This window comes from Aythya marila, assembly GCF_965140915.1.
Source record: "Aythya marila genome assembly, chromosome: 3".
Lineage (NCBI taxonomy): Eukaryota > Metazoa > Chordata > Aves > Anseriformes > Anatidae > Aythya > Aythya marila.
In genome coordinates, this window is record NC_139044.1 from 119,205,781 (window position 1) to 119,229,501 (window position 23,721).

The following is a 23,721-nucleotide window of genomic DNA, read 5'->3' on the forward strand; positions in this document are numbered from 1 at the left end:
GTACCTGCTCCTGTGCTGTTAGTGTGCTGCCCACCAATACACGTTGCTCTTCATCAGTCCTGAAACCTGAACAAGGTTTAGCTTCATCCATCTGTCACAGAACTGAGGAAGTATCTTGAGGTGTGTAGGTCAGAACTGATGTGTTCGCCATCATAAGATTTTCTCATCCTGCATCTTTACAGTTAGCTTTTATGCTTCTCCTTGGACTGCCAGCTAGTTTCTCTTCCATTTGTCTGTGGTGTTTTAACCCTCTAGAGCATTCAGGTTATTGTAAGCCCTACTTTTATCATTCCATGGGTTGATAGTTTGGGGTTCCATGAGTGACAAGGAGCCTGGTGTGTATGCTTGTACCTATGGAGTACTGAGTAAAGGAATGAGTATTTTTAAAACAACCAGGTTGACAATGCAAGTGATCTGGTGACATTTCACAAATAAAGATGGATGAGCAGTACAGGGAAATACTCCCAGACTTTTGATGATGGCGAAAGGCAGCAATGTTGGTTCTAACCTCAAGGTACTTCAGCAGTTCTGGCACTAGCCACGTTCTTCTGGAAGAAATGGTGGGACACTTTTCAGGAGCTCCCTTCCAGCAAATGTCACCATATGAGCTTAAGTCAGATGCAAGCTGTGTGGGGTTGTTTGCATGTGGTAGAGATCTGGCTGTGGTGGCTGGTAAAGGAAATGTTTACTGTTAGGCAAATTCTTTTGGTTTTCAGCTTGGAAAATTAGTATCTGGATAGAGGACTAGATCTAATGTATGTTCCATATATCTCATTTAGTTAGTTTTAAACATTGTTATTAAATTCTGTTTCATTTGGAAGTACTAACAGTAGTGAAGGATTTCAGAGATCATGGCATAAAATTAGGTGTTAAATGTATTTTGGGTATCATAACTAGAGAATTCTCTCTGTTCTCATACTTTTTGCAAGAACGTTTCACAAAACAAAAATTCTGTTTTTCTTGCTAGTTCTGGACTAAGTCCTGAAGAGTCCAAGAGACTGACAGCAAACACGAGCCCTGCCGAGACAGAGGTTGAAAATCCAGCAGCTGAACAGCCAAAATGCATGCCAGCCTCTCTGGCACCACTCAAAGAGGAGATTACTCCTCCAGCAGAGTCTAAAGCACAAGCAGCCCAGGCAACACCCGCGACAAAAAAAGGAGGAGAGGAAAGAAGAGAGGACACACAGCCAAAACCAGCCAAACCTGCAGAGGCCTCAGTTTCCCCAGATGGCTGTGCAGCAAAGCCTAGCGACCACCCTCTCTCTTTAAAAGAGAAAACACAAGGAGAATCCACTCAAGAGAAACCACAATCTGCTGTCAGTCAAAAGCCAGAGGAAGAGAGGAAGCATGCTGCATCAAAGGAAGTGCCAGTGAAAGAGACTGTGAGTACCTCAGTTTTGGCCCTGAGCAAACCAAAGAGCCCTGAAGCAGGTGAAGTAGTAGCAAACACGGCAAGTCCGGTGATTACTCCACAAACACCAGAAAAGAAGTCCCCTGCAAATGAAGAAATGGAGGTCAGTGTTGAAGGCCATAAGAGGAAGTCGGAGAGCCGTGAGGAAGGTGTAACCACTCCTGAGAAGAAGCCCCGCATCATGGAGAACTGCCAGCACCACCAGTCGTTTCGGACCCAGCCACAGTCCTTTCCTGCAGCTGGGACCCCGGTGCCACGGGTACCCCCACTCAAGGTAAGGAGAAACAAGGGCAGAGCCACAGAGGGGCTTTGTATCCATCAGCTCAGGTGGGAGCTTCAGTTCTGGCTACGAATGTGAATTATGTTACCTCCTTATTACAGTGATAGAAATAATTGGTCCGAACCCACAAAAGCTTGGCTGTTTGATAAAGGGAATCAGCTGGCTGGCTAATCGAGTTCAGCTAAGCCATGCATCTGTTAAAGGGTCTGCTGGACCAGAAGCTCTAGCAATTGCATTCAAGCCCAAGACTGAAAATAATAAAGAGCACTGCAGGTCATGGTGGGAGCTGGGGAGAGCTGCAGAGGAGTTACAGGACTGTAATTACAAAGGAACTTGTAGCCCGAGAGCGCACAACTTTGTAGATGTGTGAGTATCCCCCTCGGTACAATAATAGGTCTAGAGAGAATGCTATCAGCAGCTCGCTAGATTTTATCAAGTCCAAAAAGTAAATTATTTGCCTGTGCTTAGAAAGACCATCTAGAAATGATACGGTTGTCATTTATACCATCTGAATGCAGGGGAGTGTCAGACTAGGTAGCAGGGAAAGGCTATTTTAGGGAAAACCTCAATTCCAAAAGTCATTTAGTGCTGAGACTTAGCGAGAATGAAAGGAAATTGGCAATAAATCGCTGAAAAGACAGAGAAAACAGAAAGGAAGCATGAAAGGTCCCACACTTTGGCCTGGACAATGCAGTTCTCTTGCACTTGAGATCTAGGTCATAGGATGGATGACACACCTGCTGCTAAACTTCCAGGGAATTTAGGGAGGTGACTGACCCCCTCTGCTCTGCCCTTGTGAGGCCCCACTTGGAGCACTGCATCCAGGTCTGGAGCCCCCAGCACAAGAAGGATGTGGAGACGTTAGAGTGGGTCCAGAGGAGGGCCACAAAGATGATCAAGGGGCTGGAGAACCTCTCCTGCAAGGCTGAGAGAGCTGGGGATGTTCAGCCTGGAGAAGAGAAGGCTCCGAGGCCATTCAGTACTTAAAGGGGTCTTACAAAAAGGATGGAGAGGGACTTGTGTAGATAATCATAGGGCAAGGGGGAATGGTTTTAAACTACAAGAGGGGAGATTTAGATCGGAGGTTAGGAGGAAATTCTTCACTCAGAGGGCAGTGAGGCACTGGCACAGGTTGCCCAGAGAAGCTGTGGGTGCCCCATCCCTAGAGGTGTTCAGGGTCAGGCTGGACGAGGCCCTGAGCAACCTGAGCTGGTGGGTGGCATCCTGCCCGTGGCAAGGGGTTGGAACTGGGTGGTCTTTAAGGTCCCTTCCAACCCAAGCTATTCTATGATTCTATGAAATTCCCACTGGTAAGTAACAAACACTCCCATTTCACACATTTGATACTCTTTCAGAAAAGGATTACAGGATTACACATGTACAGATAACACTAACTTCCTTCAGTGCTGTTATGCTCAATAGGAAATAGTAAATGGATGAGCCAGCACAGATTTTTTTTTTATAGTTGTATGCAGGAATACAAGTCTAGTTTTTGTAGAACAGGGCCTCATTTGGGGCCTTAGGCAGAAGCTGGAAGTGGAAAACTGCAGAACTGCTGTGTTTCTGCATGTTCTAAGAATTGTAATCCCCTATTAAGATTGTTCTTACTAAGAAATGTACAAACACAAAAACAAAATTTTAAAAGCGGTTCATTGTTCAAACTAAGTTCATTAATAAGTGCGTTAATAAGTACGGCGCAAAGGTAGGCAAGTATTTATAAAATTTGTTAATAACACAAAATTGGGGAAAAACAAATATACAGGGTGAGCGATTGACCTTCCAGTGCGATGTAATAAACATGGGATTTAATTTAATAATACAGAGTGAATTTATGGGTGATTGAAAATAGTTTCCTCTGTAAGGCAGAGACATGTCAGTCCTCAGGAAAGAAGGAAGTAGTGAGCTGGTTAATCAGAAGATGACTGGGAGTCCACAAGGGGTTGCAGATCTGTGAAGAGAAGCATTAACATTGTAAGATACTAGTTCAAGTCCCTACAATGGAGACAGAAAAGCACCAACATTAGTGCCCTGTTCTCATCATTTGCATTTTAGAAAGAAGGAACTTACACAAATAAAGTAAACTTTAATGGTATGGGGAGCGGAGAACATATTTTAAAAGAAAGGACTAAAATTTGGCATTGTATTTGAAGACACGGTAAATAGGGAATATTACCAGTTTACAGAAAGACACAGAGGGGGTAGAAGTGTAATTCAGAATAAAGCAGGACATTGCCGCAGACATTTGAATGGATATAAACTGCGTATGCACAGAGGGTGAAATTTAGAATAAGGGAGGAGCTTCCAGTCTAAGATTGTAATAGACCCAAAGTAAGTGTGCCAGACATCAAAAGATCATCTGTGTCCTTCTATGCCTATCTCTCAAGTGAGAACACCAAAGGGATTTATCTAGGACTACACATGTAAATGTTTCTGTTCTTAAATATATGGGTCAAACGTTCCCCATATCTCAATTCTACTTTTCTCCTCCTCTCTTTCAGATTCCTGTTTCCAGAATCTCCCCAATGCCATTTCCTGCGGGCCAGGTCTCTCCCGGGGCACGTTTCCCAACCTCAGTTACCAGTCCGGGAAGAACAGGGGCCAGAACTCTGGCAGACATCAAGGCCAAAGCCCAGCAAGTCAGGGCCCAGAGGGCAGCGGCCGCCGCCGCAGCCGCCGCCGCCGCCGCCGCCGCGTCTTCGGGGGGAGCAGTGCCAGGGCCCGGGCCCGGCGGTGGTGGGGGCCCTCCAGGTGGTGGAGGAGAGAAGAGTAACGCAGCACCAAGCGGAACCAACGAAACTGGAACTGGAGGAAATGCACTGGAACTGGCAGGAACTGGAAGCGGGGGAAGTTCGAGAAGGTTTCTTCCCCATTGTCCAGGGCCCCATTCCCAAATGGAGACCCAGGCCACGGACCAGCCACCAGCTCACAATCTCTCTAGAGCACAACTACAGCAAACTTCCACATTGCAACCCAGAACTCCAGGCGGCAATACAGGCACCACCTGCTCCTCATCAGCGGCATCAGCATTAGAGAAAAGCGACAGAATAAAACAGAGCCCCCCAAACGTGACTGTAACCCAGGTTCCAGGCTCCCCATACGCTGGCAGCAGTGACAAACAAGAGAAAGCACCTTCTGCTCCAGCAGGTCCGAGCCAGGCCAGCGGGGCATCAGCTGTCAGGGATGGAACAGGCGGTGTCACTGCGTCCACAGCGGGTACCAACACAAATGTCACTAAGGTAGCGCCTGCGGCCTTAGGAGGGACCAGCTCAGATGTCTCCAAAGGCACAAATCCTGCCCCTCTGATGTCTTCGTCTTCACTGACACCCACAGGCTCAGAAGCCCCGGCTGGAGGCGCGGTAACATCTGCTCCATCTGCCCCTTCCTCCAACGCTTTGTCAGCAGCACCTAGCCTTAAAACTCACCCAAACTCAAGCGGGGCCCTCCCCAAAACAAGCTCCAGTATCCCTGCTAACAACCCTTTGGTCACCCAACTGCTGCAGGGCAAGAATGTCCCTCTGGAACAAATCCTGCCGAAGCCTCTCACCAAAGCAGAAATGAAAACTGTCCTGTTGGCTTCTAACGAAGAAAAAGGGGCAACAGCACCCAGTGCCACGAGTGTAGCAGGGAGCGGGACTGGAGCTGAGGGTGGTGAAAGACAATCGGGTTTACCCACACAGCAGCTTGGGAAGATCTTTTGCCAGAACAGGCCCCTGCCTCACATTCCAAGGACCTTTCCAGTCCCCTCGGGAAAGGACCCCGGCGTTGACCAGCACCCGTGCCCGGAGCCGCTCAGTAAAACAACCCAAGAGCAGATCCTTCAGACTCTCATCAAGAGGGTCCAGAGGCAGAATTTGTTCCCAGTCCTTCAGCCTTCACAACTGAACCTCTCTCACTCAGGTTTCCAGTTAGAAAACAGCTCCACCAGCCAGAGGTTTGTGCTGGGTTTCATGGGCAGAAGGACCTCCAAGCCTGCTATGTCTGGTCATTATCTGCTCAACATTTCCACCTATGGCCGCGGCTCAGAGAGTTTGAGGAGAGGCTTCTCCCTGAATCCGGAAAACCGCTTGTGTCTGAACAGTCCTGCTGAGGCTCCGAAAACAGAATTTGGGGAATGTGAGGAGATGGCCGGCCAGGGCAGCAGCAGCAGCGAGGAAGGAGATGCAGATGATGAGAGTACTGGTGACGAACGCGAACGTGTCAGCGTGAAAGAGGAGCCCCAGGCTTCGCAGGTGTCTGGCCAGTGTGAAAAAGAACAGGGGTCACATAACACAAACCCTTCAGATTACGGCATCCCTGCTAAGAAGGGCGTAAAGACGGAAGCAGCCGCGTCTCAGCAAGCAGCAGGGAGCAGGGAGAGCGTTCAGGGGTTTGACGGAACGACGCTAGCGCGAGATTTTATCCAAGCCGCTCAAGAGCAAATGGCACATGCAATGAGGGGAAAGATGCACGGCAGCCCCGAGCTTTTCAGTCCTTCTGTGCCGTCCTCGGACTCTGCGCAGCAGCAGCCTCCCCAGCTCCCTCATCCACACCCTCCGAAGCTGGGCGGAGATGCTGCAGCACAGCTCCTCGGGCCCAGTTACAGCGGCACAATAAACGTCTCCACCTCCCCGGACGTCAACCAAGGGTCTCTCATGACCGGGCTGTCGGAATGCAATCAGCTGTCCAGCAGCATGGGGAACGTCATGTCCTTTTCGGTGACTGTAACCACCATCCCCACCAGCCAAGCTATGAACTCTGGCACCCACAGTCAGACCATCCCGGTTCAAGCCTTCGCTGAAGACCACAGCATGGAGGACTCCCCTTCCAAATGTTACTGCAGGTTGAAAGCCATGATCATGTGCAAGGGCTGCGGCGCCTTCTGCCATGACGATTGCATTGGCCCCTCTAAGCTCTGTGTCTCCTGCCTTGTCGTGCGGTAACCGGGACGTGAAGCGGGGAAGAGGATGGCTGGACGTTGGTTTTGCTTTTGGAAGTACGTTGGGAAGAAACAGGAAATTTACTGCCTTGCACAAGAGACACGTTACTGAATCAGGAATACAGAGTAGAGTTCTTCTTTCATTAAAGAAAGAGCACCTTCTTGTACAGTGAGTCTAAATTGAGCTCAACTACGTGAATTGTGACAAGAGTTTGCACTTAAGGAATTATGTAAATATGTCACATTATTTTGTTTAAAAATATTTTTTCAATCTTTTAGGAGATAGTGTTTGACTTGTACTGCAGTTTCATTAACCCCAGCCTGCTATCCAGCATGTTTGCTGAGCTCTGCTCTAGATGAGGGAATGAACCCCCGGCAAAACGTCAGCCTGTTGGGCTTCTCTTGGAAAGAGAAGAGCCGGATAATACGAAACTAAACGCTTGTTCTGACTGATGACAGAGCACTGGAGCAGGAAACCCTGAACGGGCTTCCTGTGTTGCTCTAAATTTTAGTTCAATTTTTCCGAATTGGAAGGCGTTAACATCACGCAGGCCTTTCAAGTCCTTGCCTCTCACTTGTGACACGGCTGTCTCCAGAAGGCATACTGGGTTGTGCAATATTGGCTGGTGTTTTTGATTCGCATATCCTCTCCTCTCCAAGGAGGCAGTTGCAGTAACCTTCTTTTAGGGACGGAGGTATCTTGATTTGCTACTGGCAAATACCGAAAAAGGCAACTGTACTAACCGTAGGATTCAAGGATTTAAATCACTAAAACAACTCAGTAACTGTGATTATTGGTAATTCCAGGAACCATTTAAAGCAGAGATCGCAAATATGTGCTGAACTGCATTTCATTTCTGGACTGTCAGGACTCGGCAGAAACCTGCTTTGTTAGGCATTATTTCAAGGGAGCTGGAGAGTGCGGCCCCCGGAGCTGAGCACCGCCAGTTGTTGCAGCACATTATGCAAGTGAAGTGCACTAAACGTCACCCTCTGTCCTACTGTTTTCTAGGAAGCTTTCTGTGGCTCATTAAAAACTCCAGATAGTCAGACTTCTCCGATTTCTATAGAAGATTTTCTATTTAGCTGAGCGTAGGGAAAGAAAGCAAGGACCTCGCTGGGCCTTGCGTGTCCGTCGGAGGACGCCAAGCCGGTGTGTCGGGGCGAGCTCGGGAGGGGTGCAGCTGGTGGGACACGTTCCTCACCCCCAGGAGCCGGTGCTCACGCCTCCGTGTGCTCCAGGTGGTGGGAATTAACCGATGCAGAGCGGTACTTGGTGCTCGACGACACGGATTGACGACAGGCTGGCTAAGAAAGCATTCGCCGATCTGCATGGTGACGGATCGCCGCGTGTCCGCGCCACACGGAGGATGTGTGGGTCACTTCTCTTCCAGAACAGCGTCAGGTTCGATAGTCACGTCCAGTCCCATCTTGTCACTGTGCGGGGTGGGAGGGGGGCCATCCTGGAGCTTGGTCAGGTAACAGATCTATGTATCTTTTTGATGGAAAAGCACTGAATTCACTTTGAATCCAAAGGCCTTTTTAAGATGAAGCAATATTAACAAAATAGGTGACAGCTGTTTTACGAGCTGGGGTCCTAAAGCCTTTTTTCCTTCTTCCCGTTTGACTATACTACTGCTTTCCCCGCTTCCCTCTCCCTCGCGCTGGCGGTAAGCTCAGGAGCTCTGCCCGGGAGGCGCCGTGTGGTTTTGCGAGGAGCGGGTGTTGGTTTGTTTGTTAATGGTAAAGAGAGTTGCAGACTCAATCGCTTCACAATAAAAGTGTTTCCTTCCCTGTCCAGCAGAGCGTGGTGTCCTCCAAAGCAGGGTTAGTGCGCGTGAGCTAACGAGAGCGGCCATGCATGCATCGTGCTCTTAGTTTTGCCCATAATAAATTCACTGGGGAGCAGTGACTCCTGCTTTCCGATTATGCATCGCTCCTTGTAGACATCCAGTGGTGGACGGGATTTAAGTATTAGAAATGCAGACTTTACACTTACATCTCAAAAAAAAAAAGAAGAGAATGCCAGACGTACTCCCAGTTCTGTCGTACTGTGCAGCCCCGCGCCAGGTCTGCACCGTCCCACGGCTGGCTCCGTGCATGCCCGGGGAGCCCAGCAGAGGCAGGTTTGCTTCTCCTGCTGCAGCCCCAGCTGCTGTAGCAGGGATGATTTGTTCCCTGGGTCGGTTTGTACGTAAGTGCTCATTTGGACAGCGACCCATCGCTGCCTGCTTCCCTCTTTGCTGCTGCACCAGGAATTTCTGCCATTCTTTTAAATCGTAGGACGCGGCGTAAAACGGCTTCACGTGGTGTACCCCGGGGAGAGCAGGATCTTCCCTTCCCTTATTAGCTCCAGCCTTGTCTAGACATGAAAGCAAAGTTATGGCAACATAATCCTCAGCGAGACACGTTCGTTCCCTCAGTATAATCCAATTTAAAGGTTGTTTTGGGTTAGAAACCAAACTGAAAAAGTCATTTTAGCCTCAAATAAAAGCAAAGAGGCTTTGCTGGCGTAATTGGCTCAATGCTGTTCACACCTTGACGTCCATCAGGGTGAATCCTGCTGAATACAAGGCTGCTTCAGAGGGGGAAGGGGAGGATGCTGAGGGAGCAGCACACATCTGCTGCCTGCTGTTGGCGTTCCCAGGCTGCTCGATCTGTCGCCGCTGTCGCGTTGGAAAGGCTTCGGGGTACTCAGCGACTTCTAAAACAGTCAGCAGCCCCAGCTGCGGTTCCGACGGGTCACTGCCTTTAAATTGCACAAGCTCCCCTGCAGCCTGCGGGTTGGGTTGTCTCCGGGCCCATTCCTGAGAGCCAGGAGCTGCTGTTCACGAGCAGGACCGCAGGAACCGAGCTGAGGGCGACCACCGAGTGTCAGCGGCTGCCAGGCTTTGCTGGGCCCTGTGGGCATCCCACGCGACGACTTGGAAGTTTACAACTCTGTTCAGTGCCTTAGTTATACTTTAACAGCTGAGCACTTTTATTGGGCTACGTTTATTCTGTTCCTGTCTCAGATAATAAATCCTTTTAATTGCATGTCTTTGATTTTAGCAGACGCTACGAGCTACTAGGCGGAACTTGAGGAATAATAGCCACGGGTTTGCAAGAGGGCATTAAGCGGTTAGGAAACTGTTAGAAATAATGGGGCTCAGTGTAATGATCGATACAAGTACAGGTCTATATGAAACCTTGAGAGCTTTGCATGTTTTCCAGTGCTGGTTATTGAATAATGTGTTTTAGAAAGGGAAAATCCTGCCGCCCCTTTAGGAGCGCTCCCTGCGTGGCGTTGGCCTGCTGCCCTTCTGCTGAGGCTTCCCCCGTTCGTCTCCGCTCTTCCATCGCCTGCCCTTCCCTCTGCTCCTCCTCCCAGCCCACAACGAGCCTGCTTCGCTTTGGGTCTGTAATTCAGATCGTGACACAGCATAAAACATTGGGCTTTGGTGGGCAGGTATTAAAATAACGGCATTCTCCAGTAAATCCAAGCCCGGCAGCGTGAGAACGAGGAATGCAAAGAGACCCGTGGCATTTAACCTCCCACCTCGTGCAGGTGATTGGAATGGAGGAGTGAAGGCAATTAGGGACGGGTTGAGGTTTTGAGGTGCAGATGGGCAGCGCGGGGAGGGAAATTTGAGATGTTCATGTCTCAAACCAAACGGAAAGGCAGCAAGCTGTGCTTTGTCAGGCAGTCGTGGGGCTGATGGGGAAGGCAGTGCTGGCCAGGGCCCTGATGGCCGGGAGGTCACCACTTGGCCAGGTCACCCCCCCAGTCCTTTTGGGGACCCTGGGGCAGGAGCAGGTGCCTGGGCTGGGGCAGGAGCTTGCACCTCAGCTGAGGTGGACGGCGCTCGGGTCGCTGAAAGCAGCTTGGAAAAAGACTTTGGTTTTGCAGGGGGAAGTGCCTGAAAGAGCAGCGTGTTCTGTGCTGGAAGAGCCTCACCTGGGACGCGTGGAGCCCTGGGGAAGCTGCTTTGTTTCCCTTGGGAGCGTTGTCCCAAAGCCACCGCTGGCCGCTAGCAAACGGCCACGGGGGCTCTGCTCGCCCCGGGCCAGCCCAGCAGCGCTGTGCTCAGCTCCAGCGGCTGAGCAGGAACAGTGGTGGGGAGCAGGGTGGTGGGGAGAGCACACCGAGGTCCCTGGGGCACCTGCACTAGAACGGGGACACTGCTGGGATGGGAGGGAGGGAGGGGACAGAGGGGGACGGGGCTGCAGTGGGGGTCCCGGGGGCGTCGGGTCCGTGCCACCTGCAGGGAGGACACGCGCTGCGGTCATGATAGCCAGAATTGTCTTGATTAACTAAGTTTTGTTTGTTTTTGTTTTTTAATGCTATACGTTTGATATAACTGAAGATCAACTTTAAGAGCTTACAGTAATATATTTTAAGTAATATATATTTTAGTATCTAAAAAAAAAAATAAAATTGACAAAGGATGATTTATGAACTAGATGAACAGGGTATTGGGAGTATGCAGTTTCTCGGCAAGGCCAGGAATAGTTTTACTAGCAGGAGAACTGAAAAGATTCAGTTTTTTCCATTAATGCAATAAAAATGGGAGTTCTTAAAAAGAAGAAATCCAATACTGTTTACCACATGCTTTTCTTGTTTTGACAACAGGCCTGTAAACACAGTTTAGAAGATACTAAACCTTTGTCTGTCTTTCGCCTTTTTAAAAGGGACTTAAATTGGAATAGAGGGTATGTACAGAAAAATCAAGTTGACACCATTTTAAAATGTATTTTTACACAAATAATATAGAAAAATCATATTTTACGTAAGAATTTTAAGTATTTGAAATATGTATATATATACTGTATGTACTTCATATATTCTTTATTTTACATTTTCAATGTATTAAAAAGTATTTGAGCTGTTTGGATTTGAGCATGTAATAATGTTAAAAAAAAAAAAAAAGAGGAAAAGAAGAAAAGAGGGAGAGAGGGTGTGGGTCCTGCAGGCTGCAGTGGCTGCAGAGCACCCAGAAGTGCGGCAGCGAAGGGATTTTGGAAGTTTAGCAGTTTCAGGTAGAGCATACAGAACATTTCCCAGTCCTGTGTCCTGTCTGTGTCTCCATTTGGATCCGTTCATTTTGCCTCATAACCACCCAGAATCATCCTTGGTGAGAAGACAAAGAGGTGGATCTTTTATACAAGCAACGCTACCTTTATAGCCAAAGAGACGTGCTGGTACAGAAGCTACTCAACCAAAACAGAACCAGAAGCTACTCGGTTGTGCTGTGCCACTGGAATTTCCACAAATAGGTTAATTTCTTGTGTGAGCATCTTACGGTGCTTACAGGGAATTCAAACAATACCAAAAGTCCGATGATTTCAAGGAAGCACTATCAAAGTGGATTTGTTTTGTTTTGTTTTGTGGGAATTATGGTGAAACTCTGACTGCAGAGATGCTCCATCTGCAGCTCTTAGGGACTGAGTGAATTGCGTTCACCTGGGCTGCTGGAGATGCTCCCCACCAGACTGAGATCTGCAGCCCCTGCAATTGCTGGTTCTGCAACACAAATCTCCCATGGAGAGGAGGGTGGAAATGGCTCCACAGCGTGCAAGGCACAGTGCCTGCCTCGTCCCCTTTTCTATGACACCCATTTTGGCTTAAGTGAATCTCAAATCGCATTTATATTCCCCTTATTCCTGCAAGCAATTGCAGGACTCGTATAAATTGGAGGTGTTCAGAGCAACTCTGTTGCTGGGACTGAGGGGGAAGGAAACTGGGGGAAAAAAAGAAAAAAAAAAAAAAAAGAAGAAGTATTAACAAGTTAGGTTTTAAAATACAAATTTAAAAACTGAAAAGGCAGGCAACGGGTGTTTGAATATACTGCTTCGATTATTATTGGAATCCCTTGGGGAAAAAAAATATAAATAAATAAAAAGAAAGAAAAAAAGAAAAGACAATAAACGAGGCACCCAGTGACTGCCAAAAGTTGCTACCTACCCTGGGAAGGGCTGTCGCTCCCCAGAGTTGCACTGTAAGGGTGTGGGGCACGTACAGGTCGGGTCTGGATGCGGGGGGCTGCGCAGGGGTGCAGCTGAGCGTGCACAGCGAGAGCAGCTTCATCTCAGTCTCCTGGTGACGTTACCCCTTGGGAAGTTACCGCAGGCCTGAGACGGAATTACAGCTTTTGTATTCGTTTTCCTATTTAAGATGTATGGGTTAGATGAAATATATGATAGTACGGATGTCTTTTGATCTGCTGCACTTTTTAAGAAACATTCCTTATTCCCCTGGTACTGCTGCATCTCCCGTCCCCTCCTACCCCCCTTAGAACTTAAGCCCGGTCGGTCTCCCGTGGGCTCCGGCGACCTCGCGGCAGAGCCCGGGGCCAGCACCGTGATTCCCTTCCCGTCCATCCTCTGTGCCCCCGTGAGCCCGTGCCCTGTTTGCAAAGTCAAATTTAGGCAAGAAATCCGGCAAAGTTTGCATGGGAAAAAAAAAAATAATTGTAGTTGAGTGAGGTAACGCCTGGGCGTGTAAGAGCTACGTGGGCCAGTTCTAGCAGGAGCAATACATCAGGGACAACGTGGTCCGTCGTGCTGCAGCTATGCATTTTGGCAAAGGTTGTTTTGTCACCCGGTCTTCACCCATTTTGCTGTGTAAGATTCCACCTTAGCTTCTCACCAGCATTAAGAGGAATCTGAGGAGTGCTGAGAGCGGCCTATTCCTAACCTGTCACTCGAGGCTCTGTGTGCCCATAGGAGGTAGCACTTGGACAAGCAAAGCCTGCCCCGTGGCTTCTGTCTTATTGCAGATTCTGTTCCTCTTCCTCTCACTTATTTTTGTCATGTAAAACTACCTGCTTTATAAATGAATGTAAAATACCGTAGTTCTTCAGCACATGGACAAATGTGTATTTTATCTTAATGTTTCATTTTATGTTAAATAAAAAGCATATGATTTTATGGGTGTTAGTGCTGCTAATGTTGATTTTTCAGTGATTACCTTCTGTCTTTTTAACGGACCCCGATAAACAATACTGCACTACATTTTTCTGGCTTCGATATCTGTAAAGTCTTTTCCATACATTTCATGGGGAAAATTCTGGTTTAATAAACACTTTGCAGTTCCCTCAAGCCTCACTTCTTGGGGTGCTGAAACACTTTAAGGGCTTTGAGCTGTAAATTTGGGGAAAGGAAGGAACAGGAAAAAACCCGTATCACATGATAGCAAAGTCATTTATTATAAAGGGAAGAGTTCAGAGAAGTAAATCTGAAACCAACTTTCCTGATTTGTCAGGTAAACTTTGGATACAATTAACAATTAATAAAATCAGCAGGACTGGGATTTCTTTTCACTGAATCTGTTATAAGCACCAACAATCTGTATTTCAAGCATAGAAAGGTAATGTGAAGAGGCTGTGAACCTACTGAGTGAATAATCACAACGAGCATTAAGACTTAACATTAAATGGAGAAGGAAGGCTCAGTAAAGAAATGTGTGTCTTGCAGTACAAAGCGAGAATACAAGGCCAGCTGAGTTGGAGTTTGCAACCAATGGCCAAAAAAAATTAAAAAATTTTTTAAAAAATCACCTCATGCAGAGAAAAAAAAAAAAAAAGGCAAAAAGGTGATTAAAGATGGTCCACAGGCATGACCCAAACCAAAAGTAATGCTATTCCCCTGTTTTCACTGAGGACATTGTTGCATGTACCACTTCAACCAGGTGACAAGGGTTTCCTGTAAGAGCTGACACAACGCTGCAGCTCAGGCAATGCACGGGTTTGTTTATCAAGAGAACTGCAGTGACCTGTGGAGCACAGGGTTGATAGAAAGTAGTCCATAATATAGGATTGCACGCTTTCAAATACAGAAAATATTCTATATTTAAGAGTAAAAAAATTACATCATTCATATGCAAGGTTCTACAAGTTTTGAAGTAAAAACTACTTGAAGCCATGCTGAAAAATGGGATAGAAAACAACACAATCTCACCAAAGATCATCTCACCACAGACTAATTCAGTGTAAATTGTTTTCCGGTCACATAAGGAATATCTTCAGTCATACACATGATACAGGAAACTGGTATGCGGGAAATTGGTAATAAAACTTGAGAAGATGATGTAAACGTAAAGAACTGGTTTAAGGGGTCTTAATACAAATGGGCCCAGAAGTGGGAAATCGGTTTGAATGGGGGATCCTACTGAAATTACTCAGATTTTCATCTGTGACATTAGCACCAGAAGTCAGGAGTAGCCCAAGAAAATTAACCGACGACAGGAACTTGGGAAGTATCAGCAATGCACACATGGATAAAACTGGTAATCCACAACCCAAGTGACACGAAAACCAATCGAACACGCTGGTGTCACAAGGCATTTGGGAACAAATAACAAGCTTCTGCTTCAGGAGTGGGTGTACAGTAACTGGAAGTAACAGGGATGAGAAGGACCTTGACATACTCATTAATCATACCCTGTAATTATAAGCTGTCAGTGTGATACAGCCACGGGAAAGGAAAAACAACTCTGAAAGTCCAGCCCATGTATTGCCAGGAGAGATAAAATCAGTGACTTGCACAAGGTAATGAGGTATTTTGTGTGGTTCTGCTCACTTGCATTCAGGAAAGACTACTTAAAGCTGGAACAAATGTACTGAAAAACTTCCAAATAATCAGGAAAGGAAAAAGCTCTGACAGGTAAGAAAGAAGTCAAGAAGTTCAAGTTAAAACAAAAGCTGAAAGGTTTGGCATGGCGAGCTAGCAGCAGGCTAAACATTAATGGGCAAAACCAGCTGCTCAGCACTGGTACAAGAACAAATGGATATAAATTTGCTGTGGATAAACTTAGTTTAGAAATAAAAGAAAGTTGCTACTCAGTTGGCAAAATGTAAGACACAATGAAGCGAGTTACGGGGATGGTATGACTCCACCGAAGTATTGGGCTTTGTGCTCTAGGAAGGCTTTAATAGGCTTGTTTTCCTGAATGAGAAATTTTAGAGCCCAGTAATTTTTTATGAGCAATTTGAATTATTCCTTTCATTGTCGTGTCTGTGTTAACAGTGATGCCATGTCCTTGGCACCGCTTCGGCTATTTTGTTCTACTCTTTAAAGGTTATTATATCAGATTAGTACTGTACCATCTCAGTCCCACAGTAATGTGTCATAAATGTGAACAATTTCTCATGCACTCATGCTCTATTTCTCATCTTAAGGGCTCCTAAACACCCCGCAGTGCATGGCTGAAACAGCACAAAGTCTCTGAAGCCCTGCAGTCACAAGCTCCTGCTGTATTACCCATGGCTGTGCACCCTGCAAAGCAGCGGCCCTCCCCGACCAGCTCACAAACAACTGTTTTTAATTTCTGGCAACATTGGTTCCTCATGGGCATCTAACGAAAATTACCTGTCATTCCCTGTGGCAGCAAGTATTGCCCATCCTGAAGGAACTGAGCAGGCAGGCAGCCTGTCACCTACCAGAACCTGCTCCTCGCTTCCCACCCCGCAGGAGTTGAGCTGCTATCAGCAAGAAGTCATGGGACTTCTTGAACTTCTTTTTCTCTTTTTGAATTCATGTAACTGATCAGTTGCTGTGCCTTTTTGCTAAATGAATAAATAAAACTCTAAGCTTTTGTTAGCCCCACTGAACTCCGCTGTGACACCCGGGAGGAGAGAGGATGGGCACAGCCCACAGTTAGAAAGCAGCAGAGCCTGAAATCCAAGCATCAAAGGCATAAATAAAGCCAGGTCACCATCTGTTGCTCTAGGTTTCAAAGCCTCTCCCTACTGACCACAGGGCAAACTGTTTTTCCAAATGTTTATGCATACGCTAGGAACACTGCTAGTGGGGTGGTATGAAGGACGCATGCCCTCCAGCACATCTAATGTGGAGTCTGCATCTTCCTAGGAAGTGATGAATTGTTAATTTATTAACAATTAAAATTAAATTAAAGTTAAATTGTTAATTAATTAAAATGTTGAACAGTTAGAACAGCACCACAACCTATTACTTCAGCTGCAAGGGCGATCACACTGAAACAACCTCGACACAAAGTGCAGGTTCTCCATCTCCTGCTGTCCTTAAACCACAAGAGGATGACTGCTCGGATGATGGGCTTTAGCCAGTCAGCAGTAACGCAGCAGTGCAAGGAGGAGCTCATGAAAAAGAAAGAATTATGGGTCGGGAAAAAAAAAAAAAAAAATCATCCCTGGAAATAAGGATTAAAAATATTTTATCAATATCAAAAAAGACCAGAGAATAAAGTACAAAAGGAATACGACACAAAGTGAAAAATTCACTTCCTACCTCTGTTCCCACTATGGAAAGACATGGAAGTAAAAATCCTTTCCTTACCTTGCTGTCTCATTTCCTCCATTTTACATGGAGAACATGGAGTTTTCCAAAGGTCCATCTGGTGGTGCAGTGAGGCTCCAACATTATCGTCCCTACAACACACAACAAATACTTGCAGAAGTAGACAGAATCCTGTTGTTATGCAGTGGAAAACCCTGCCTCAGGAAAAACATCCCAGCTATTCACAGAATAATGTAGGTTGGAAAAGACCTCTAAGATCATCTAGTCCAACCTTTAATTGCTCCTAACTGGTTGTAACAAATGGGTGCTCATATTCTAAGGCTGCTGTACCTTCCCATGCCTGTTTTGTTTCAGCTCTCCATGCGCCTCTTCAGAGCAGCGAGTCAGCTGTGATAAGTGCCCTGCAAGAGAGCCATACAAAGCGTATCTTATTAAACAGACATTTCATCTGTATTTTAACAGACTCTGCTTTCAATTTAATAATCGTCATCTGGTTTGTTTTGTTCGCTGCCAACTTGCAATTAAGAAAAAAAAAATAAAAGCACCTCGTAAGTGAAAGAAAAACTGCAGAATCAATTTCTAAATATAGATAAGAAGCACACTCGTGGCTCAAGCAAGGGAATTATCTTGTCACATTAAACAGGAACAAAAAAGAGATTGCTTTTCTCATGAACTCAGGTCCTGCTTTATCTCATTTGCTGTGCTGGCTGTCAGAAGGGAATACCTGTGAGGTGGAGAGCAGCTTGAGGCACAGGAAACTGCAAGCAACAAACGCTGCTTGTTAAGCCCACAGCTGGAGATACAAATATACAGGGGCTGTAAGGACTTTTTTTGGTACTAGGATGGCTGCTAATGACCAAAAATGTGCATTCATAATTTTAAAAAATTAAATCATTACCAAAAAAAAAAAAAAAAGGAATCCAAAATTGTTATTCCGGTTTCTCAGATAGCCCATTCTCAACCTTACCCTTTTACTTACACACATTTTAGACTGGCCTTGGATCTCTTTACAACCATGTACAGCACAACTTCAAGTAAAGGGTAAGAAAAGCTGACAGATGATTTAAACTTAGAGCCATCTAACTTCTGAACACTTCCGATGGCATGGCACACTGAGAGATCATGCATAAACAGCAGTACAAGCACATGAGGGAAAAAAAAAAAAAAAAAAAAAAAAAAAAAAGGGCAAATGAAAGGCGACGGTAGCAGTCTGGTCATGAAAGATATCACCCAAAAGGCCAGCATTAATAGTGATACCAAAAAAGAGGGGAAATAGAAGATGTGAAAATGATGGTAGCATTACAAAGTGTAGACCAGTCTCACATGAGCTGTTACAGCCATGTAACAAGAGCTGTCCACCCCCTGCAGATGAAATATCAACAGTGCAAAGACAAATAGGACACTGAGGTTGGGTGAATTCTGATGTATAAATGTTTAAATCTATAAATGTGTAAATCTATCTTTTTCTATAAATGTGTAAATCTACAAATGTGTAAATCTGTAATGGTGAAAGAGCAAAAAAGCGTGCTATAGAGGAAATTAAAATCAAGATATCAGTAAAACATACAAGGTGGAAAGCCATGTGCAAATGCATCCTTCAGTGTTAGAAAAGAATTAGCTCCTAACTCTCACATGAGTGCAGAGGTATGAAGAGGAGGAAAATGGACGCCTGGAGTCCTGCAGACAGCGAGGAGCTGGCAGAGCAGACGGGTTCTGCTTTGTGTTTCAAACAACGTTAACCAGTAGCACCAGGCCAGACGGTCTTGTCTTTACCTTCTGTATTACTCAGGAATCCAGCAAAGGACAGCAGACTACAAGGTGGGCTGGCACCTACAAAAACAGTGTCAAGAACATTTTAAATTACAAGTATATACGGAAAGTTCCCTTTTCTTTACTTAGACCTGATCATAGACAATGAAGTCTGATGACAGTGGGGTACGACGTTAAAAGCAAGCCTGTCTTCAAAGAGGTACTTCAGGTTTCATCTGGAGAAATGAGGTTAAAAATTACTAAAGTATGTCAGAAGGCAAACAGCCAGGAAGAACATCACATTGAGGCCAGGTTGAGGAAAACATTTCAAAGCATTTCAGAGCTCCGGGCTGGTGTCAAAGCCCTTAGACCTGGCAATCACCGTGTTCAGCCACAAAGCCGCTGCCTGGCACACAGCAATGTGCCCGCTGATATTGCTCTGGGTTTCTGTTTTTTGGTAAAGAATGAAGCAATGAAATCTGAGAACAGGTTGGTGCGAGCCATCTGGAAGAAGCCAAAACTCTGCACGGTCAACTCTCTGGGTGACTGAAAAAAATATTTAAAGCTCAGTAACTACAGAGACAATAAAAACCTACAGCATGAGCTAAAAATTACGCTTTGGCAAGTTTAAAATTTAGAATTTTTAATATAAATAATATAAATAAACGTTAACTAGTACATTTAAGCATTCCTGTGCAGAACACCATGCACAGCCCTGATCAGCCACGACCATGGACAGGGAATTCGTCCTGGCACAGGCTCCAGGAAAGCTTCTCAGTCTGACCACGGGGACAGAGGATCTGCCACTGAGAGAACTGACACAAAAATGGAGGCAGGTTTCTTGCTCTTCATAAACACATTAAAACAAACAAGCAGAAAATTGCTACTGGAACTAAAGAGCAATATTAGCATAGGATTGGTGTGGTCTGAAAAGGGAATTAGAATGAAAGCCAGAAAATGCTTTACAGCTACAAAAAAACAGGATTTTTGAACCATCTTCTGATAGATGGGCAGGTGCAAAATTTAACAGTTTTTAAACCTTGAAAACTTACAAAGTGGATTACAGGCATGGTGTCAGTGATATGAAGGAGCTGTTCTTGCTGATCCAAGAGATTATTTCCAGTTTGACGTTTCTAATCACCAAATGAAAGCTGTGCAGTATGTCAGATTTGGTGATGGCATATGAAGGAGGGTCCAACTGATGCAATGTGCCGCTGTCGAATCACCCCATACCAACATCCTTCATACCCAGAGGAAACAAGCAGTGAACTCAGGCAAGCAATGTCTGAGATTAATTTAATGCTTCTTCTCTTTGATATGCCACCAAGAGCTCCAATTGTAGTAGCAGTTTCTGAAAAATGAAAGTCTCTCCTTGTGAGACCTGAACTGAGATTTTTTTTTTTCACATGATTTCACCATTGTCTCTACCATGAGCTGAAAAGAACGAGCTCCTTGGTTTGCTCTTCTTGCACAGGGCTGTTGTTGGCCAGGCGAGCTGTCCTTATCTCAACCCACGAGTTCTTGCCCTTTTACCTTCCCTATTCTGTCCCCCAGCCCACCTGGGGTGGTGGGGGGGGGGGGAGCAAGCAGCTGGGTGGTGCCGAACTGCTCTGCACTCTGAATTCTATGAATTTTGCCACTTTGCTAAGAAAGCAACAGTTGTAAAAGGCAAAGAACATAAAAGATCATGCCTTTCCCCACCCCCACTCCAATTTTTGCCATATTTTGCACAATTTATCTTTGAGAAAACATTTGCCCTTGGGATGACTCTGGTTTGAGTTTGCTGCCTCAGCACTGGGGGAGATTTCACTGCTGATGACTCAGTGCTGGCGCGGGCAGGCCAGGCTCTGTGCCGCCCCCTCTTCTTGATTCTTTGTGGTTCTTTTAGACAGAATCCTTAATACTCTTGTGTTGTTGAGAAAAACCACAAAGGAGACAAATACAGCCTGTTGAAAATATTTTTTACTTTAGAAAAATGGAAAACATGTCATGTACACTGATATGCAACTTTACGACCGATGTTGCAAATCCTTCACTTCTCCATACAAAGCTTAACCAACTCCAATGTTGTTTTTTTCTGCTTTCATTTCTTCTTCACTGCTACTAAATTTGGTTTAGCCCTTTCCCATCAAACTTACTGAAAATCTGCTATCTTGCCTGAAGCTGGTCCAAAACACAGCTTTTTACGTGTGTAGAAACTGAGTGGAGTAGGCCTAGCAGGTATTTTGTTTTTTTTTTTTTTTTTTTTTTTTTTAATTCCGTTCAGTTCTGCTTGGTTAGTGATGAAAACTAAACCAAAAGGCTGAATCTCTGCTGAAGGTCTGGAATGTGGAGACTTGTAAACTGATGTTATGGCTATGTTCCACACCGTGCCGGGCGCTGAATGCAAGCAATGCGGTGCTGAGGTACGTGATATTCCCATTCCCCTTCAGAGCTGTGCCCAGCAGTTTTTTACACAAATACTGGGAAAACCGTGGTAGCAGCAGGCAGCAGAGGCAGCACGTGTATGTACAGTGCACAGCACAAAGGGGGACAGTGTAGTGGGTTTACGTGGCAAGGTTTTGGTAGCAGGGAGCCATAGGGGTGGTTTCTGTGAGAAAGATCTAGAAGCTGCCCCATGTTTGGGAAGGGCCCCATTGTTTTCCAGATCCGAGCCAATAAGCGATGTTGTTTTGCGCCTCTGTGAGAGCATATTTAAGACAGGGAAAAAACGCTGCGCCACACAGCAGCCGGGAGAGTCAAGGGAGTGGGAGAACAGCCTTGCACCAAGGTCAGTGTAGAAGGAGGGGGAGAGGTGCTCCAGGCGCCGGAGCAGAAGTCCCCTGCGGCCTGTGGTGAGGACCATGGTGAAGCAGGATGTCCCCCTGCAGCCCATGGAGTACCACGGTGGAGCAGGGTTCCACGCTGCAGCCCGTGGAGGAGACCACGGTGGAGCAGGTGGCCCTGCACCCACGGAGGCTGCCGCCTGTGGAAGACCCCTGCCGGAGCAGATTCCAGGCCGGACCTGTAGCCCGTGGAGAGGAGCCCACGCAGGAGCAGGTGACCTGGCAGGAGCTGCTGCCCGTGAGGGAGCCAGGTTGGAGCAGTTTTCTCCTGAGGGATGGACCCCGTGGTACGGACCCATATCTGGAGCAGTTCTGGAAGAGCTGCTGCCTGTGGGAAGCCCACGCCGGATCAGTTCATCAAGGACTGCATCCCGTGGGTGGGACCCCACAGCACAGGGGTCGAGAGTGTCTGAGAAGGAGCGGCAGAGAAGAAGTGCTGTAGACTGACCATAACCCCCATTCCCCGTTCCCCTGCGCCGCTCGGGGGGAGGAGGTGGAAAAAGGGTGGATGGGGGGGGAAGGTGCTTTTGTTTTTTTTTTCCTTTGTTTTCTCACTTCTCTCGCTTGTTAGTTGTAGGCAATAAATCTTACTATCTCCTTATGCCGAGTCTGTTTTGCCCGTTACAATAATTATTGCGTGATTTTCTCGTCCTTATCTCAATCCTTGAGCCCTTTTCACATATTTTCTCCCCATTCCTCTTTGAGGAGGGGGAGTGAGAGAGCGGCTGTGGTGGAGCTCGGCTGCCCACTCGAGCGGAACCACGACAGACAGGCAGGTGGTGGTGCTGTGTAAGGTGATGGAAGAGTTATTTCAGACAAACATCACACTTGCGAAAAAGGAAAATATAATACCAGGATGCCTAAAGAGAAATGCTATTTGTAAGTCGTGCGAAGGTGTTATTTACCGTATACAGTACCAGGATGGCACTGACTTGGAGTATTGCATCTTGTTTTGGGAACTGAAGCTCGAGGATGAGTGGGCCAACTGGGCAGGAGTCCAGAGAAGAGCAGCTGAATGCTTCTGCACAGAAAACATGCCCTACGAGGAGGGCTGCTGTTTGACTGCGAGAAGAGAATGCCTGAGGAACATCACAGCCATCCAGAAATAACCATGAAGAGGAAGGGAGTCATTGCTCAATACCCTGTGGAGGAAGGACAGAGAATAGCACAGATCTAACTTGCTAGTGGTAAGGATAATTTCATGCTGAAACATATTACCAAGGAAGATTGCGAATTTTCCATCACCAGAAATTTTTGCAGCCAGGTTAAACAAGCACGTGTTAGGAAAGAGGCCCATTCAAGACTCCCTTTCTGTGCACCAAGAACACTACATTCCAAACAAGCATGATGTTTTTCTAAAATAAAACAATAACAAAGAATGTTATAAACCTTCTACATCTACAGTCATCTCACTTAGGGTTTACTTTTATTCCTCTTAACATCTTTGTGACAGCCCCAAAATGTAAATTCACTCTTGTGCTCATATCTGAGGTGACATCATCTGAGGTTTCCTTTTATTTTCGTGTTTTGTTCACAACTGGATGAAATGACATATGATGACACTGAAGCTGAGGATCTCAACAAGAAGGAAAGTATTTCCTATGCCAAATTTCCTGTTATTTTTAAACCGGTACCACTGCTCTGGAATGCTAAGTACATTCTTCTGACAGAAACTTCTGTCAGAATTGTGTCATCAAAGCAGACGCCTACAGAAGAATGTCTCTTCTGCTTTTTTGTGGAGCCGTTTCTGCATCCAAAAGAGGAACACCGTGGGCTTGTAAAAGCTGTTTGATATTACCAGCTCCAATCCACTTGTTCATCATTTAAAGAAAATGATATTTTGAAATAAGAGGTATTTGTAATATTTTATTCTCTCGATGCACACATCTATTGCCCATAAATACAGGGACAATTTGTGTGTATGCAAACTGAAGGGAGAATCCATTCCTCTGTATGCAGGCATTTTAAAGCTGTGACAGTGGGAAGCAGCAGAAAATGACAGTGTGGGGTTTCTTCATGTTTATCTCTCGAACGTGGCATTCGCTGTCTCTCACAAATTCTGACGAGGAAGTTAGTACGCAGAGGTGAGATGAACAGGATCTCCAAATACTCGTTATCCCTTAACAACTAAGCAGCAGCAAGACAATAAAGCAATTTACTGTAAAATCTATATTTTCAGCTGCTGATGATCAAAATGTTATAAATTTAATTTAACATCATTTTATGCAATTGAAAGAACTTGTTAACAATCCTGTATTACATTCTCATTTCTTTATGGCCTGTT

At 46.0% G+C, this 23,721-nt stretch overlaps 1 protein-coding gene across 2 annotated transcripts in view; it reads left to right on the plus strand.

Annotated features, from left to right (window-relative positions):
- ASXL2 (ASXL transcriptional regulator 2) overlaps positions 1–10,760 on the plus strand; it is a 100,695-nt gene extending 89,935 nt beyond the window's left edge. For both annotated transcript variants that reach the window (XM_082757270.1, XM_082757271.1), the window contains 2 exons: positions 968–1,685; positions 4,190–10,760. In XM_082757270.1, the coding sequence (XP_082613396.1) occupies positions 968–1,685; positions 4,190–6,610 (3,139 nt within the window). In that variant the 3' untranslated portion in view covers positions 6,611–10,760. The remainder of the gene's footprint in view (positions 1–967; positions 1,686–4,189) is intronic.
- Positions 10,761–23,721: the final 12,961 nt, after the last annotated feature.